Source organism: Mya arenaria, chromosome 17, assembly GCF_026914265.1.
Source record: "Mya arenaria isolate MELC-2E11 chromosome 17, ASM2691426v1".
Lineage (NCBI taxonomy): Eukaryota > Metazoa > Mollusca > Bivalvia > Myida > Myidae > Mya > Mya arenaria.
The window spans coordinates 16617866-16638115 of record NC_069138.1 but is presented as its reverse complement, the minus strand read 5'-3'; the positions used below and the strand labels follow the sequence as shown (position 1 = coordinate 16638115).

Here is a 20250-nt window from a genome sequence, read left to right as displayed (position 1 = left end):
GAACTTGATTAAATAAAAATAAACATAAGCGAAATCTAGCGAAATTCCAATGAACTGTTTGATTTGTATACGTACAACGCCTTATCTGGTCAATTACCTAATTGATTTACTAAGAATACGTGTCCGCCCAGTGTTATCTTGTATATTGACAGCATAGTCTGACCAAGCGCTTCAAAGACCACGACCCCAACCAGTGATACAGCTCTTCAACGACCAAGTCTGTCTTCACACGACCAGGCGCTGGAACGAACATGACTCAAACCCCGCGAGCCTATGTTTCAACGACCATGACTCCAATCTCGCGACCTAGAGCTCCAACGACCACGTCTCTCATCACACGACCCGGCGTTTCAACGACCATGACTCCAATCCCGCGATCTTATGTTTTAAAGACAATGTCTCCCTTCACACGACCCAGCATTTCAACGACCATGACTCCATTCCCACGTCCTAGCGCTCCAACGACCACGTCTCTCATTACACGATCCAGTGTTTCAACGACCATGACTCCAATTTCGCAACCTAGCGCTCTAACGACCACGTATCCCATCACACGACCCGGCGTTTCAACAACCATGACTCCATTCCAGTGCCCTAGCGCTCCAACGACCACGTCTCTAAATGCACGACCCAGCGTTTCAACGACCATGACTCCATTCCCGCGACCTAGCGCTCTAACGACCACGTCTCTCATCACACGACTCAGCGTTTCAACAACCATAACTCCATTCCCGCGACCTAGCGCTCTAACGACCACGTCTCTCAATGCACGACCCAGCATCTCAACGACCATGACTCCATTCCCGCGACCTAGCGCTCTAACGACCACGTCTATCATCACACGACTCAGGTTTCAACAACCATGACTTTATTCCCGCGACCTAGCGCTCTAACGAACACGTGTCTCATCACAAGCCGATGGTTGCAACGACATTGACTCCTATCCCGCGACCTAGCGCCCTAATGACCACGTCTCTCATCAAACAACCCAGCGCTGTAACGACTCTGACTCTAACCCCGCAACCTAGCGCTCAAACGACTACGTATCTCGACCCAGCGCCGGAACTACCATGATTCCAAGCCCGCGAGCCTGTGTTTCAACGTCCATGACACCAACTCTGCAATCTAGCGCTCCAACGGCCACGAAACGAGTCCCATGGACAAGTGAAAAAAACACAACGGAGAAACAATGTCGACTTTGACAGAATAATGAAATCGAAATCGAAGGTCCATCTAGAATGAACATACTTGATAATGTGCATCCTGAACAGATTCTGGGATTTAGAAGTTGTTATTTGTGGTAAACAAAGAATATCGAGGGATATATGTGAATCAAGGAAGCAAACATGTAAGAATGACAGACGGAATCTGTTAAAAGAAACGCCATGCAGAATGTAAAACAAACGAACCAATGAGGTCGGTGTGACCCCCGTTGGGTTCTTCGTTGTCCGAGTATATTTTTTTCTTAAATGAGGGTTTACAGTCAAATCACGCAACGAACAGGTTGACGTATAACGTTTCCTGAACAACCGTGTGTGTGCGTGCGTGCGTGCGTGCGTGCGTGTTCCTGCATGTACGAGTATGTGGGCGTATACGTGCGTTCATGTGAGTGCATTTGTGTGAAATATAACAATCCTTAATAAGATGAGATAATAGAAACAATTCAATGTGATCATTTACAATCAGTTCAAACACAAGTATGAAACACAAATACGATTTGCCACAACTTATACTATTGTTTTAATATGCCTTTAAGAATTAATACATATCGAAAACAATGGTTCTTATGAAGAATACCGAGTTTAATTCGAAAGAAATATGAGACCATAGTAAATCCTTTAGCATTCACCAAAAAAAATTAATCAGTTTTTGCGCTTTCTACTATTAAATAGACAGTTACAATCTTGAAATCAGTGAATAATATTTTGTATGAGTTTATTATTTAGTTAGAAGTAAGGGTTTATCAGTCAAAATAAATGTTTGTTATACATGTGGAATATTGATTTGAACAAGAGTTTCACTTTAAAATTTTAGTGTGCTTTAAATTAACGCCGATTGACCCCGTTATATATTGACCACATGAGTCATTTTCTTTCTGTTCAAAGAATCATTTTTTTAACTTCAAGAACTGACCATCCCCCACCCTTCCCAAAACCGTTGCGTAACAAATGACCCTTGTTGAAAATGTTCAAGAGTTATATTCCCTACCAAACTTAGTCAATAATATGGTTACCAATATAAGTGGAATTTATTAATTGCATATGTTTTTATTCAACGATAACCGATTGACTACATCAAACTTAGATTCAAGACACTGAACTCTATTGTCGCGTATTTTATAGATCTGTATACTATTCCATTTTTCTCCGATAGTGACATACAGAAGAAAACTTGGATGATTTTAACGGAGGGGGGGGGGCTGCACCCCCTCTTCTGCCGGGATCCGTTTGTGCAGATTTCTGTCGATTATCATTTTTTGGTTTGTTAGTTATATTGTGTGTATGAAATGAGTGTCACACACTGTATATACTATGCCTTTGCTTAGTTTAGAGCCTTATAACTGCAGCTCTCTACTGTTACTTTAAAGAAATTGGTTACTAATAAAGTAGTAGAACCGTTTATTGTTGTGTTATTACTGTAGATGTATAATCATAAATATATATATATATATATATATATATATATATATATATATATATATATATATATATATATATATATATATATATATATATATATATATATATATATATAAACACTTATCAGCATAGTCACAGGTCATAGCATAGTGACTGGAACGATTATTGATGTGTATTATCAAAATATTATAATTCGGAAAATGAGATTGCTTAATAATTAAGAAAGCCTCTCATTAAAATAGCCGCCAGATTTAAGTCATTGATTTATAAAGCTGGTTATTCAGCGCCCGTCTTGTGTGTAATTAGATATTTTGTACAACAACAATAACAAATATCCCTAACATAAAACTGATCAGACACTCTAAGATTTCTAATCTTTCCATTTAATAAACAAAAGCAATTTGATTAAGTCATGCTAAACGTTTAAATACACGACGTATTGAAAAAGAAACAGGTATAGGGGTTAGATTATTTGATACTGCGCAAAAACGAAGTCGGTGAGGTACCCTTTTCTTGATATCATGCGATTTGTAATAAAACATTGAATACATGTATTAAAAAAAATTAAAAATTAAACGAGCAGTTTTTTCAAGAATTAAAGAAAGGCGCACTCTTTTCAGCGAAACACGACGCCGTTTTTCCCGCGAAAAATGACGTTAAAGACAAATTCAGAAACAATGACGTTCAACAAGAGATAGAAAAATATATCAGCGTGAACGTTTTCACAAGACGTACTTGACGTTGAAATTTCATAGCTGTAAACCAGTGTTTGTAAGCGTCCGTTTAAAGCTAAGACAGAATTGTTGCATAGGAGGTGTCTCAATGAATTACTTAGGCCCACGTGGGTTTCTCAAACTTGATCGAGCCTGTTTCTATGAAATTGATTAACACTCATCATTGCACAGTAGCTTTTTAAACTAGCTGTTTATTAATCAAATTGTGAGCAGATTCCGGCCAAAGCCGTCGCTGGTACTAGGAACAAGCGTGGGAAGACGTTAGAGCTGACTATGATACTACAGTAATTAATCAGCTCATACTTTATTTCCTTGCGATAACATGCACTATATTAATAATGTCTTCCAACTTTATCTTGCATGAACCACGGAGCTGCAATATACTTTCGTGGAATGTTCGACATCGAAGACAATTAATGTCCCAATATAAAACTTCACTTATATGCTGAATGTGATATTGAAATACATGAATTATTCACTCACCAAGTGGCTGTTTTGTTACTTGTTATGACGTTAACGTTGACACATATGACACTCAAGCATGTACTCGATCTACTGCTCTAAAGTATTTCACAGAGAACAATAACTCGTGGTGACGTTAACATTGATGTGACTCTCAAGCATGTATTCGATCTACTGCTCTAAAGTATTTCACAGAGAACAATAACTCGTGGTGACGTTAACATTGATGTGACTCTCAAGCATGTATTCGATCTACTGCTCTAAAGTATTTCACAGAGAACAATTACTCGTGGTGACGTTAACATTGATGTGACTCTCAAGCATGTATTCGATCTACTGCTCTAAAGTATTTCACAGAGAACAATTACTCGTGGTGACGTTAACGTTAATGTATGTGACTCTCAAGCATGTATTCGATCAACTGCTCTAAAGTCTTTCACAGAGAACAATAACTCGTGGTGACGTTAACGTTGACATATGTAACACTCAGTCATGTTGTCGATCTACTGTTCAATTGACTTTCACATAGAACAATAACTTATCGTTAACGTTGACTGTGACACATCAAAGCATTTATTCGACCTACTGCTCTTATGTATTTAAGAGAACAATAACTTGTGGTGACGTTAACGTTGACTGTGACACTCAAGCATATAATCGATCTCCTGCTCTAATGTCTTTCACAGAGAACAATAACTTGGGGTGGCGTTAACGTTGACTGTGACACTCAAGCATATAATCGATGCTGCCCTAATGTCTTTCACAGAGAACAATAACTCGTGGTGACGTTAACGTTGACATATGTGACTCTCAAACATGTATTCGATCTACTGCTCTAATGTCTTTCAGAGAACAATAACTTGGGGTGGCGTTAACGTCGACTGTGACTCTCATGTAGTCGACCTTCATTTCTAATGTGTTTCATAATGAACAATAATTCGTGGTGACGTTAACGTTAACGTATGTGACTCTCAAGCATGTAATAGATCTACTGCTCTAAAGTCTTTCATAGAACAATAACTTGCGGTTACGTTAACGACGACTTACTAGACTCGCAATCATGTAATTGATATACTGCTCTTTCAGAGAGTCTTTTTAAGAGAACAATAACTTGTGTGACTAACAAAAGAACTACAGTGTGTATTGTGTATACATCTGAAATAGACTAATGTTATTAAACTATGTAATAGACATTTATTTATACATTCTGGCCTATTCTATAAGTTACGTGAACTAGGCATTCAAGGTAAATTCCTCAAATTATGGTAACACTAAATGAGCAGCATGCGGGGCGTCGTTATGGAGAATGGTATATTCAAAATACCAATTACACACAATATACATAAACGATACATGTATACACGAACCTGTCTTTCCCGAGATAAATTCAAGCTATCCGAGTATCGAGTACCCGAGTACTCGATCGGAAGATTGTCCGAGTACTCGAGTACCAATTTACTAATCGTTGCCATCCCTAGTATATTGTCATCACAGTTTCCAATAGTAGCTTAGTTTGATTGATGATTGATAGGTGATTATACACTTCTTAGTCTTACAAACGCAAAACATACCAAATGGTAAATCGTCTTTTGAAGGTTAAACGAAGAAGTTAACTAAGGTATTTTTGGAAACTTTGCTGTTGAGCTGATGGAAACTGTGCACTTTGATGCTTGATTCTGGAAAGAAGTAAATTTTCAAACAATTTACAGAAACACGATATTTGATGCTTGATTCTGGAAAGAAGTAAATTTTCAAACAATTTACAGAAACACGATATTGAAATTGGTCGACAACTCCTCGGGTCCATATTTTATTTTCCCTTCCCAAGTCCTGGTACATTTTCATTGGATAAAATTTCATTGAATAGCCGATCTAGCGCTTCTTGGAGGCTTGTCTCTATTTAGCTCGTTGAGGTTATTGTCGATCACAGCGTATTCTGTGTTTTAAGCGTGTTGGTAGCTTCTTGGTGTCATGTCATTGTTATTTGCTACTGTATAGGATTATTAACGTCTTCGCAAGCTGAATATTCGTTTTAAACATCGTCTATTATTTACGTAGGAGCCTCAAGGAATGCACGCAACCAAAGTTAAGGAAGCTTCCTACAAAGCCGTTGTTCGACCAATGCTAGATAATTCCTCTGTAACGTGACCCCTTAAACACATTGAGTAGGTACGTCGAAAAGTACCTCGGCGTAGTGGGAGAGTATCAATTAACTTCAAAAAGAAGAAGAAGAAGAAGAAGAAAAAGAAGAAGAAGAAGAAGAAGAAGAAGAAGAAGAAGAAGAAGAAGAAGAAGAAGAAGAAGAAGAAGAAGAAGAAAAAGAGTTTAATTTCCGGACGATTTCATTGTTTTACTTGAACATTTATGGTCGAAACATGTTGCTTTAACTACCTAAATGTGCGGTTGAGAACTTTATGCACGCCCTTGAATCTGAAATGGATAAATTTTGACAATCATTATGAATACTTGCTGTAACATATTGTGCGACATTAGATAAAAGTTGCATGGTTTCCACATTTTTCGTCATACACAACTTACAAGTTGAATTAGTTTATTCTGTAATTAATTCTATAACAATAAATGGAAGTCTAAAAATGTAGCAAAGTCTGTGCATGTATTGATGATAACAGATACATAATGAACAACAAATAAGCCTATTCAGTGATATAATTTTTAAAACAAAATATCAGTTTAACAATGATGAAACTGTTTATTTACAATTTGCTGCAAATGTCGTTTGGAAAAAAAAGCAAACACCGGAAGTAACCAGATGTACAACACATTTTTATGAGCGCTCACCTTCTCAGACTTGGGAAATCAAAAATACCTTATTTTGGACGCGCGTGCTCTGTGACAGTATTTTGTCATTTAGTCAAAACGGTACTGTTAGTGTGTGGAGATGCCTATGGCAGGTATATAAGAAAACAACATGTGCAGGTCACGCGAGGTAAAATAAATTGAACTTATGAACTTTCTATTTTATGATACCACAACATGTTTTTTTTCCTATATCCTATTTGTATATAAGTCGGTATGCTTGATTGAACGACCTTTCTTTACTACTCCCGCCACATGTTAACTCGTGTTTACCACTTTGCCTTTAGGTTTCTTGGATGTGTTTAGTAAATGATCTGGTAACAATGGTAACAATATTTGTATTAACCCTGTTCCTCTATATATTTCCTGGTGGTAAAAACGAACACCATAGCGAGAGTCATCGTCGGTAGAATCGCTTTCGACTTTTGACTTGTATGAATGCCCGTTAGGTAATGTGTGTTACCCAGGGGACACAAGCACTCGTGCAACAGTAAAATGGACAACCTGATGTTAAAGCAGCAAACAACAGTCAGGGTTGCCCTTTTTCTCACTTTTTCGAAGGCGCTTGCAAGGTGGGACACATCCGGAAAAACATTTGGACTCACACGTCGGATGAGACTTTTTAACAGAACAGGTATTTCAGACTTTTAAACGCGGACTCGTGTAGGGGCGGAAGAGCATAAAAAGTGCGGAACAAAATCACATGCAAATCTTCTGAGGTAGTGTAGGCTGTATTCTGCCAAAAATACACCAACGTTTAGGAAACGGGTGTCACCTTTTAAACATATATATACTGCACATGATTGCCCATCATTTCAACAGCAACTGCCATGAAGTCACCGACTAGGCAATACAGGTAGGACGATTTAAACGGGACCCAACGTAACAGAAATAGCTATGTGACGACGCATAACAGCATCGCCGCATAAACGAAATCGACCAAGTTTATGCGGTGATTTTCAACGCAGTAACAGGAATTTCTTATGCGTCAAAAAGGCCGCATGAAAACAATTAAAACACATACTAGTACAATTGACCTTACGACAGGATTTGATTGACAGGTCCTATCAGCCAATCAGAATGCAGGGCTGATAAGCCGTGTTGCTATCCGCCATTTTGTCCGTCAAACTGACCAGAGTCCGTCATATACATGCGCTGGCAATTCCTCGCCTTTTTAAGTATTATGGTAAAAAGGTGTTGTCATGGCACTTGTAATTCGGATACAAGGTAGCCAGGCCGACTAAAGATGGCTTCCAATTCGTTCCGTATTCGAAACCAGCGAGTTATTTAGAAAAATGCAAGTGCTGTATCAGACTCTGTGGAAGACCTCATCAACAGCTGAACTTGGAAATTTTGAAAGATCGTTCAAAGGCGAAACATCTATACGTCTGTACAAAAGTATTTTTTTGAACAAAACTACTTATTTCAATCCGCTCAAAATTTATTTAATACTGAAATTGTCCGTGCATGACCTAAATAAGTGTTACTATTTTTAAACTATAAACATCGTACATTTATGCTTTGGCTTGTGTTGTCAAATCGGCATTAATGGCCATTTAATATCAGGTTCAACATGGACACGATTGATTTCATTCAAGATAGAGGTATTTTTGTTGATACCGTTATGTAGTTTTTATAAACTGCTTTGCTTTCAAAGTAAATCAGGAAATATCGTACAACTAAATTTTTGTCCGAACCATCGCATGCTTCCGAATCTCATCTACTCGTATGGATCCTATGTAAACAATGGCTTTTGTAGCTGTCATTCCGACACATTTCATAGATTTCTTATTTTCATATCAGCACTTTGTCGACGGGAAATCCAATCAAGAAAACCCTGACCCTCAAGCAGCTACTGTATTTGACCAGCTCACACCAGCTAGGCCTCCTCCAAAACTCAGATAAATATTTGAGCCACCAAAAAAATACGAGAACAGATCGGTCTGAATCGTTAAGGTATTATTTTCTGTATAAAACAATTTATTTCACTGTACATTTAAATCAATTATTATGTTCATTAGAACTTGATTCTGCCAAACATGTGCTGTAAAGACTTAGACTTATTATGAATAAAGAACAAGTCAAACATGTACATATTTTCATTGTTATTCTTATATTTTGGGCCATTTACGTAAATCTACAATATTTAATGATAGTTCATCCAATGTTCAGAATCCGGATCACATGCACACTCGATTAATAGTATTCTTAAAGTTGCACTCTCACAGAATTCTAGTTTGACACTTTTTGTCTCAGAATCGGCTTATTTTGGCATTCTTTAAATTAAGACCTAATATATAAATCACAAAGCAAACTTCTCCGAGCCAAAATATGATAAATGCAATCAAATCCTGTGTAAGTTGTCAAAGTGATCAATCTGTGAAAGTGCAGCTTTAACAGTGAAAAATAACTTCTGCTAATGCTATATATTTTAAAATATATTTGCCATTGCAATAAAGAGATATTCACCTACAATATCATACATAAACACCAAAGAAATATCAAAGTTTAAGTAATGTTTGCAAAACAACAATGTATTTAATAAATCTGATATTGAATATGCAACAACTGGTGTTATAATCCAGAACTGAAGCTAACATCATAGAGGTACATCCTTCCAATAATCCATCAAAACAACATGCTGAACAACTTCAAGAACTCTCTTCAAAAGACCACACTTTCCTGAAATAAATAAAAGATGCCAATATTAAAATAAATCAGTTACATGTATTGTTAAATATTTTAATACTAGCTGTAAATGCTACTGCCTTTGATGTTTGCTTCCTACATGTATATCATAATGAAATATTGACAAGATAATAGCTAATGTTTTGTGGTTGTTGTTTTTCTCTGGACTAATAGTCCATTACTTTTGTACAGCAAAGTAAAACTAAATGTTATAAAAAGCTTTAAAATAGGTCCTACCGATTATTTGTAAAACTTGTCATCACTGGTTTTCTCTTGCGGTTGACATTGCCTGGACTGGCAAATATCATGTGTGTGTGTGGGGGGGGGGGGCGGTTTCCGGTCTTATGATAGGTCCCCTGTTGCGGTAGGCTTGTTGAAGACAATAATAAGCCAATAAGGGGACTTCCTTATCTCCATCAATCAGAATACTTTAATGGTGTCAACGGTAAATAGCAGGAGACCCTCCACCAGCCTTAACCGGTAAATGGGGGGAGGGTAGTGTGTGTGGGTTAGAACCAGCTGCCCGGTCAGCTTAGTTGGTTAGAGCGCCGGGCTAGTGTTCTGGTGGTTATGAGTTCGAGCCCCACACCGGGGGCAATTTTCCTCCCAGGTCTACTTTTACAGCCAGAGTGTGTGAACATGTTCCACAATTTCTGTAAGAACAAAAATCAAAGCATGTGAATGTTTGAGCAATGCAAAAGTTACAGATTGGTATCACCCACGATTGTCACTTGTCAACTATTACATTATTATTCATAAGGGGGAGTGTTCAATCGCTTAGAACTGAAACTTTTTATGCATAACTCAAATAAACCATTTCTGCTCATACTATAGAATACAAGGTTATACTGTATAGCTGGCATGTAACTGTTATTTAATGTCACTTCCGGGTTCCCCATTCGGGCCATTTATGATTTACTCATATTGTGCGATGATTTAATCTTTAATTCAACAATACTGTAAGAAGGACCGGTGTTATTAAAAGTTAAACTTACCCTTGTTTGCATTTACAGTATGCGTCACACACACGCTTTTCCTTTGTATCGATGTCAATGTTGACAACATGGCGGCTATCCGATTTTCTCTGACTTGGATAGATTTCACCCCGTCAATGTTAGATATCGTCATTTTCTAAAGATATATCGAGCCTTCCGATGTAGCAGCCAGTTACCATATCCTTTGACTTCTATTTTTTTCGCATTGTAATGTCACATTTATGATAATTTGTCAGGAATATCGGAAAGCGAAACGACGCGAGACGCCATTACTTCCTCGTTTGTTTGACGGACATAGACAGAGTTCGCTCCCTTGATATCAGGGGGCGTGGCTTAGAAGCCGCTGTCGTAAGGTCAATTGTGGTTAAAAACCTTTTATCAAGATCGGACTTAGTTTTTTGTGCACACTTAACCAATCTGTGAACTAGACTTTTAGAGACGTAAATTCTGACAAAGATTTAGTAAGATCGGTTTAAATGTGAACCAAACCAATTGATCTTTTTTGCGAAAACGTTTGAAATGACGTTTGGCCCGACTAAAGGCGGGAATATATGTTACGACAACGCACAATCACCATAATCAACATAGTTTTTGTTGAAATATTAGAACTCTTTTTAATAGCTTTATAATAAATGGTTAAGTTAATTCTCTTTATGTGGCAAAAAGGCACAGTTGCGCCCCATATAAGCATTTACTGCTTTATGCGTTGAGCGTCATCGCTCTGTTTATGCGTTGAAAATGCATCGTTAACATTCGTAAGTTTCTTACACCATATATTTAAAACTAACTACCAAAGGATTAAAAATCAGATAGATCAGATTAGATTATTTATATGTTTCTCCATATTATTTCTGTACTATTTATTATGCGGAGGATAAAGAACGCCTGTCTTAAAAACCAAGGGCGATAAGTGATCTTACCATTTACATACATAATATATCGCGTTCTGTTCCCTTTATTGTTATTAAAGACTTGTTCTTTCACTCTTTTACGTAAAAAAAATAAACAAGTAAACGCGGAAAATGTAAATACAAGGATTTATTTTTATTTGTGTGTGTTCGTGCAGTATAAACGCTCTGTCGGGATTATGCAAATTTTCCAAGAAACGTCGAAATAATGCGACAAGAGGGGGGCTCGACATGACGCCACGATGATCTGACGTCACTTGCGTAAATCATTCATCAACGAATATGGCAACTGATTTCAAAATCTATTCTAAAACAAACAAACATGTTGCAGAACTAAAAGCAGTTAACCGTGATATCTAATAATACAATATCATTTCCTGGTAAAGCATCATTTACGACATATGTTACAACAACTCCGTAATAAAAGGTGTTGTATAACCTTAGCTTACATCATTTATGAAGCAAGACCATCTTAAAACTTTACATTAGTCATCTTCAGAAGTTTAAAACGTTGAAAATGACAAAATGGAATGCCTAGCACCATAAACTGAAACTGTTATCCGTTGAAAATGACAAAATGGAATGCCTAGCACCATAAACTGAAACTGTTATCCGTTGAAAATGACAAAATGGAATGCCTAGCACCATAAACTGAAACTGTTATCCGTTGAAAATGACAAAATGGAATGCCTAGCACCATAAACTGAAACTGTTATCCAATACAACTTATAATTACATATTTTTATTGTGTGTCCAAAGTATTCGTAAAGGGTGCCATATACACTTTAAAGTAATATTGTATTTTGCATTGTTCTAACCGTTCTAGCAGCCATTTACTATTTAAACATATAGCATGTGTTTGTATTTCAGTGAACTTTAGTCGCCATGGTAACATTATTGATATATATTGAATGAACTATGCCACGACGATAGCCTGAATACCAAATGCAGAAACAAAATATTTAAAGCCTGTAGAAAACACTTTATCTCAATTCGTAAACTGGTAACCTATTGACAGTTGAGTAAAATACATGGATGATTTGGATTTTGTAAAATGTTTGGATCAGCAATTAGTGATATCTCGAAAATCGTCTTTTGTGTTAGTGAGTGTTAACTAGTGTAAACATTATTACAGAATGAGATACTTATATAAGTAATATTATGTTTATTAACTCAATATGAAATTGATAAAATGTTAAAATGCTATATATTAACAGCTTTCTATATCCACATGTATGCATTAGTCAACGTCCGAGTGCCACATGTAATTCAGATCAATCAATGTATTTTTGAAGTGTGTTTGTCTATTCATGGATATGGAGTTCTACAAGGAATACATATTATAATAATGTTGAATGTGCTCACTCATACATGTAGCGAGAATTCGTGGATGGAAATGGCTAGTGAACTGATTAAGTGTATGGACACTTAAAGATGCACTCTTACTTCAAGAAAAGATTTACCCCATTTTTTAGTAGACCACAATAATTGTTTTAGCATTCACCAATAATTTAATATCTTTGCCTTTTCTGCTATTAAATACACGGTTACAATCCTGTTACCAGAAGCTAATATTTTCCATAAATGCATTGTTTAGTAAGCAGGTTTATCAGTCGACATTGATATTTGTTATACATGTGTATGTATTGATTTTGAATAAGTGTCACTTTGGACGCGCGTGCTCTGTGACACTTTAAAAATAGGGAGAATATTTAGCTAACACTGTTTTACTGGTTTCCATGAATACTTGAACTGATTATCCGGATGCTCCTGAAGCTAATGATGATCGGGGAATGGCTTATATAATGTTTTTAAAAAATAGCTTGGCCAATGGTTAAGGCATTTAAGCAATAAAGGGAATATAACTTTATTTACGAATAAACATATTTACAAGCACCAAATAATTGTATAAAATTATAGAACACCCAAAATTAAATTTTCAGCATATCAGTTAATGCCCATGTATCAAGTAGCTTACATGTATATGGAACACTTGACCGGTTGTCCGGTTAGCGCAGTGGTTAGCGCACTCGCTTCTCACCAAGGCGGCCCGGATTCGATTCCCGGCCTTGGCGTATGTGAGTTTGGTTAGTGGTCGCCAAGCCGGACAAGTGGGTTTTCTTCTGGTACTCCGGTTCCCCCACATCACAACACCACATTCTCGCGCAACATCGTGCCAACGAGAGTGACTAAGTATAAGCCATGATAGCTTTCTTCACAATCGTTGTAAAATATATACACTTGACCTATTAAGTTGTAGTGGAAGCCATGAGAGCCGTTTATTTTTTGCAACAACCCATCATGCGTGCTATACATCGTGCAAACTGCATTAAAATATATAGACATTTATCAATTTGATTGCATGACATATATGAAAACAGTCAATTAAAATAAGGTCTACTGTTTAAACGCGTCATCATGATGACGTCATTTGTTTATATTAAGAATGTATATAATTATTATATTACTAAAAGCTCGACCAAAGTACTACTGTACAATTTGTTGTTCATTTGGGAGTTTGAATTGTTTAAATGTTTGGTGTAGTTTGTTAGGTAGACTGTTTTGTTGGGTTATATATTTCTGCTATGAACCATTATTATAGGTTCTAAAATGTGATTTTATAGCTGCTTTACATCTGCAGTACATCTGATCTACGCCTTTAGTGAATGAAATGGGTATAACACATTATTCCATAATGTAACAAAACCATACGTTTTAGTGCGGCACAACAAAACTGAAAGGCGATAGTTGCATGACACGGTACGGTGTTTACCACGCTTATCCTAAGGGTATTATAGGTTTATTAGTACTGCGTTTTTTTGCAGCTTGCATCTCGTGAAATCCAAATCTGCAATAATCCACTCGAGTCGGATAAAACCTCCGGGATCAAAACGCAGTACTAGTAACCCTTTTAGTATATACATTACTTGCTAGATCACTTAAAAGCCACATGTTTTCAAAATAAATATTATTTTAACGACGCACTATTTTGCTTTATGACGTCATTTTAACATCGCTCAACGATACTTGTCACAAGAGTGGAATACGGCAATATTGCACTGGAGTGGAATACGGCAATATTGCACTGGAGTGGAATACGGCAATATTGCACTGGAGTGGATAACGGCAATATTGCACTGGAGTGGATTACGGCAATATTGCACTGGAGTGGATTACGGCAATATTGCACTGGAGTGGAATACGGCAATATTGCACTGGACTGGAATACGGCAATATTGCGCTGGATTGGAATACGACAATATTGCACACTGGAGTGGATTACGGCAATATTGCTCTGGAGTGGAATACGGCAATATTGCACTGGAGTGGATTACGGCAATATTGCACTGGACTGGATTACGGCAATATTGCACTGGAGTGGATTACGGCAATATTGCACTGGAGTTGAATACGGCAATATTGCACTGGAGTGGATTACGGCAATATTGCACTGGAGTGGAATACGGGAATATTGCACTGGTGTGGATTACGGCAATATTGCACTGGAGTGGAATACGGCAATATTGCACTGGAGTGGATTACGGACTACCATATTTTGCGATATGTACTGCGTGTGGATGTATGCGAATATGGTACAACTGTCTAATTGTACCATATACGTATCTGCAGTTTTGGGGTAAAATGCCTGACCAAATATGGTACAAACTTGTACCATATTCGGATGAAAAATGTACCACATTCGTTCCGAATATGGTACACACTCATCATCGTCATCGTCATCGTCATCATCATCATCGTCATCATCATCATCATCATCATCATCATCATAACTACAATTTGCATCAACGTCATCAATACCATCATGAAAATAATCATCATCGTCATCATCATCATCATCATCATCATCATCATCATCATCATCAGCATCATCATCATCATCATAATCATCATCATCGGCGGCCGGTAATCATTGGCGTCAACATAATAAAAAACTTTTTTCATCATCATCATTATAATCATTATCATCGGCCGATAAACATCGCAGTTATCATCATCACAATCATCAAACCCCAATCATCATCACCATTGTCATCATCATCAATTACATCATCATCGTCACCATTAACGCCATTATCATCATCATCGTCATGATGATGACAAAAGTTTTGATGATGATGACGACGATCAAAATTACCGTCATCATCATCATCACAAACTTTTATCATCATTGTCATCATCATCACCATCATTATCACCACAATCATCAAGGTCATCATCATCATCATCAACACCATCATCATCATCACCATTATCATCATCGTAATGAAGATCACAAAAATGTGATGATGATAACTGCGATGTTTTTCGGTCGATGGTGATGATGATGACAAAAGTTTTGTAATGATGATAACGACGGTCAGCACATCATCATCATCATAATCTACCGATAAAAATCGCCGTCAGCATCATCAAAACACATTTGTCATCATAATCATCATCATTATAATAATCATTATCGACCGATAAACATCGCTGTCATAATCATCAAAATACGTTTGTTATCATCATCATCATCATCATCATCATCATCATCATCACATCAATTATCAACACCCCAATGATCATCATCGTTGTTATCTTCACCAACACCACCATCATCATCACCATCAAAACCAACATCATCATATCCATTATCATGATCGTAATGGTGATCACAAAAGTTTTTTTTGTGATGATAATGACAGCGATGTTTTCGGTCGATAATGAGGATGTTGTGATGATGATGACGACGATGAGAATATCATCATCATCATCGGCCAATAAACATCGCCATCATCATCATCACAAATATTTTGTTATTATCATCATCATCATTATCATCATCGTCGGCCGATAAACATCGCCGTCATCATCATCTAAAATCTTATCATCATCATTATAACCATCATCATCGTCCGATAAACATCGCTGTCATCATCATCCCAAAACGTTTGTTATCATCATCATCATCATCATTATCATCATCATCATCACCACAATCATCAAACCCCAATCATCATAACCACTGTCATCATCATCACCACCACCATCATCATCACAATTTTTTTACCATCATCATCATCACAAATGTTTTGTCATCATCATCATCACATATTCATTTTACATTTTGTATTTTATAATTTGTTTCATTCAAGAGATTCAACAAACTTGTACTTTTTTTCATTTATTGGTATACTGACAGGATTTTTCAAAGTAATATTGAAGAACATAGAACAGCATTTAAATTTTAATCCAACTGTAGCATTTTGACCAGACATAATATACATATATACATTCATTTTAGTAGCAGCCAAAATATCCCAAATGTGCTTCGTAAAAAGTTACCATTAAATGAGCAAATGACAACAAATTTCCGGTAGAAGAACATAATCATCAATCACAAAAATAACATAACAGGTTTCCAAACACCGATATACATGTATATTTCACCTGTAATGTCTGTACATGACATCTATGATATCATACCAACCGATTCCACTAACACGCAAACGCAGCCATGCGTTTGCCCATTTTGGCCCCTTGATGATTTCTTTTATTGCCGAAATAAGACCGCTGTTTCTGCCCGCTCTTGTTAATAGGAAACGAACGCTAACAGGATTTCTGTTACTAGTATCTAGTCCAATATCCGGCCGAATGTAAATTCTAGGTGTTTGCAAACTCATTGACCTTATTAAATCTCTAAAGGGTTTGCCGACCTTCGCCAACACAAACTGGATTGACGGGTTTGATTGTATGCAGAACTTAAAAATTTCAACTTGAATGTGAAGTGGTAACATCAGAAATGGAAAAGTCGTTCGCCTCTGTGCCCTCCTATTGTTTATCATATCTTGAAGCTCTTTCAGGGCTGAACACACAGAGACGTCACCGTTGTCGCCAGAGTCACCGTTGTCGCCGGAGTCACCGTTGTCGCCGGAGTCACCGTTGTCGCCGGAGTCACCGTTGTCGCCGGAGTCACCGTTGTCGCCAGAGTCACCGTTGTCGCCGGAGTCACCGTTGTCGCCGGAGTCACCGTTGTCGCCGGAGTCACCGTTGTCGCCAGAGTCACCGTTGTCGCCGGAGTCACCGTTGTCGCCGGAGTCACCGTTGTCGCCGGAGTCACCGTTGTCGCCGGAGTCACCGTTGTCGCCGGAGTCACCGTTGTCGCCGGAGTCACCGTTGTCGCCAGAGTCACCGTTGTCGCCGGAGTCACCGTTGTCGCCGGAGTCACCGTTGTCGCCGGAGTCACCGTTGTCGCCGGAGTCACCGTTGTCGCAAGAGTCACCGTTGTCGCCAGACGCAGCGTTGTCGCCAGAGTCATCGTTGTCGCCAGAGTCATCGTTGTCGCCAGATGCAGTGTTGTCGCCAGACGCAGCGGTGTCGCCGGAGTCACCGTTGTCGCCAGAGTCACCGTTGTCGCCAGACGCAGCGTTGTCGCCAGACGCAGCGTTGTCGCCAGACGCAGCGCTGTCGCCAGAGTCACCGTTGTCATACGACTGTTCTAAGCGTGATATTATGTCCTTGTACACGCGTTGATTGATACGGATACTAACGTAATGCATGCCAAATCCTTCTGGGAAATACCCCAATGCAATTGTTCCAACATCACCATCGAACTTTCCATCTGCTGACACAATTGATGAGTGTTCTAGTCCTCGGGTACAAACTACCAGGCACTGCAAATTATATTCTCTCATAAGTGCAATGAGCGTGAGGTTGTCGCCGTATGTCCCATTCTTAGACATATTCTTAACGTATTCATCAAATGTTTCATCATAGACAAAAGTTTCATAGAAATATCTGTTTTCTACAATGTGATGGACTGCTTCCTTACGTAAAGCATCTACGTCTTTGTATATACCAATTTTACCAAGTTGATGCGATATAGCAGCAAATTGACAATTTCCATCCGGATTTGGGTCCATGGCAATATTCACCCCATCCAACAACTGCAGATTTTCATGGTGTGTTGAAACATGATAGTACTTAGTTCTGTGATTTTGTTTCTCTGAGCGGTTCTGTTTTAATGAATGTTTTTTAATTTTTCGTTGTTTCTCTAACGCAACAGTTAGGCTAGTCATGTTTTCGACCCCAACCGATTTGCTTACGAATCCAAGTTCGGGTTTGTTCGGTACTTGAAATGACACGATATAAACACCATTTCGTTTTACTTTTTCTACCTTGCCTTCGATAACATATCTTTTGGTTGGCACCCTGGAATTTCGAAAGGGATAGCGAATTAATACTGTCTCTCCTACTTTGTACTTGCTTGGGGAAGTTGCGTTTTTCAACAGCGACCTGTAAGCCTTTTTATTTGCTCGCCGTATGGTTTTCTTTATTTCACGAGAACTATGACGTTCTTTGGTAAAAACATGACTTCTTCCGTAGTAGGCTTCAAAGGGCGTGAGACCCCCAAGAACTCGTTTGAAACTTGTGTTTATGGCATAGGCTAAATCTTGAAGCCCTTCGACCCAGTTAAATCCACGTTTACTTTTTGTTGCAAATAGAATCTTGGCCTTTATAACACTGTTTGACCTTTCACACTTGCCCTGTGATTGAGGATGATACGGCCTACTATTGATCATTTTGATGTTGTACTTGTTCAACAAAAGTTTCATACTAGGGCCTTTAAATTCCAGTCCGTTGTCACATTGGATGATGTCAGGGGCAAGGTTAACCATCAACACGTCCTCTAATGCCTTTGCAACTTCACGCGAACTCTTCGTTTTCAGGGGTTTTGGCATAACGTACCTAGAATAAACGTCCACGACTTGTAGAATATAACTGTATGTGGACCCCTTGTAGCTAACACTTTGATTTTTCATGTTAATTAAGTCAATCTGCCATCTTTTGCCTGGTTCCTCTTCTGTAATTGTCTTTGGCGTTGGCTTGTTTGTAAATCTCGGATACTTCTCATGGTAATACTTGCTATTGTACAGTATTTCAAGGATAGCTTGTTCCGAGAACCCCGTGTAATTTACTTTCAGTTTGTTGTAAATAACCCTTGCTCCACATCCTTTGTTTTCCATGAACATCTTCTCAACAAATCTAGGAAGATCTTCTTTCACAAGGACTTGCTTTCCGCCACACAATAAAGAACCCCGGTCACCAAGCTCGAAGTCCTTACGTTTTCTAATCATGGCCAAACAATTATTCTCTTCAGGTGTCCGTTTCTTCACAGGGACATCGAACGATCCGTTTAAACATCTGACAATAATGTCGTACTTCGACCTGGGCAAGCACCCTAATTGCTTCCTTTTTCTCCTAATTGCTTCCTTCATCTGAAATAATATAATAAGTTATTATACATTTATACTTCATTAGTTAATAGAGCTTGTATTGAACACCGCGTGTCGAAAACGAATGTCTCACGACATGAGCTGAGCTAAAATCACTCGTCTGATAGCTCCGCTAAAATTTACAATCCGAACTTCCGGGCAATATGCGCAATGAAAGTAGCAAGTACTTCATGTAAAGTTTCATTGAAATCCAACCGAATTCAAATTCAGGGGAAAAATAGCGGGCAAACTTATGGCGGTCAACGGACAAACGGTCTGTAGAAACCAATGCTACGTGGATGGAAGGGATATAAAGAAGGGGCCCTGGGGGCCTAGGTCGCTCACCAGAAGTCACGACTAGGCAGGGTTCGAAGGTCAAAGACCTATAAACTCCATAAAATTTAAAATGTTCAAATCTACAGATTAAAGGAGCTCGATCTGATTTTGGTGGAAAATACACTTTCGAAAAAAATTGTTTCCAAAAGTCGCTATTAATGATTTTGTGAATTGTTTGGGTTAATCTAAAAATACTGACCAGAGGACATTGCATGACATCAAATACAATCCGAAAAAATAACAAGATTTTTTTATTTTTCAATTAAAATACACCAAAATTGGTATTTTTGTCCTATTTATTGAATAGGAATGGAATAGGCCGAAAATATCGCGTTAGTAGATCTAACGCGAAATCCATTTTCCATGCATTTTCAGTTGTTTTACGATAGAATTTC

At 38.0% G+C, this 20250-nt stretch overlaps 1 protein-coding gene and 1 long non-coding RNA gene across 4 annotated transcripts; one reads left to right on the top strand and one right to left on the bottom strand.

The window, feature by feature from the left end:
* Nucleotides 1–7702: 7702 nt before the first annotated feature.
* Nucleotides 7703–9484, top strand: LOC128224417 (uncharacterized). Of its 3 annotated transcripts, none has more exons than XR_008259474.1 (3): nucleotides 7703–8050; nucleotides 8456–8608; nucleotides 9238–9484. XR_008259474.1 is itself a non-coding variant. In XM_052934253.1 (3 exons), exons 1-3 carry the CDS (start codon nucleotides 7948–7950, stop codon nucleotides 9341–9343), a joined length of 354 nt encoding a protein of 117 aa, XP_052790213.1. In that variant the 5' UTR covers nucleotides 7703–7947; the 3' UTR covers nucleotides 9344–9484. The 3 variants fall into 3 exon arrangements, 1 of the variants encoding a protein (XP_052790213.1); XR_008259473.1 differs by having other exon boundaries at nucleotides 7703–8256; XM_052934253.1 differs by having other exon boundaries at nucleotides 7703–8042.
* On the bottom strand, nucleotides 8608–10647 carry LOC128224418 (uncharacterized). The gene is made up of 3 exons (XR_008259475.1): nucleotides 10336–10647; nucleotides 9578–9993; nucleotides 8608–9334 (listed from the first exon to the last, which is right to left on the bottom strand). It is a non-coding gene; the product is annotated as an uncharacterized LOC128224418 (long non-coding RNA).
* Nucleotides 10648–20250: the final 9603 nt, after the last annotated feature.

Excerpts from the sequence above, each read along its gene's own strand:
- LOC128224417 (XM_052934253.1), top strand. The coding sequence starts at position 7,948 with ATGCAAGTGCTGTATCAGACTCTGTGGAAGACCTCATCAACAGCTGAA. Across the intron at positions 8,043-8,455 it reads GGCGAAACATCTATACGTCT|CACTTTGTCGACGGGAAATC; the intron begins GTACAAAAGTAT and ends TTTTCATATCAG. Across the intron at positions 8,609-9,237 it reads GATCGGTCTGAATCGTTAAG|AACTGAAGCTAACATCATAG; the intron begins GTATTATTTTCT and ends GTTATAATCCAG.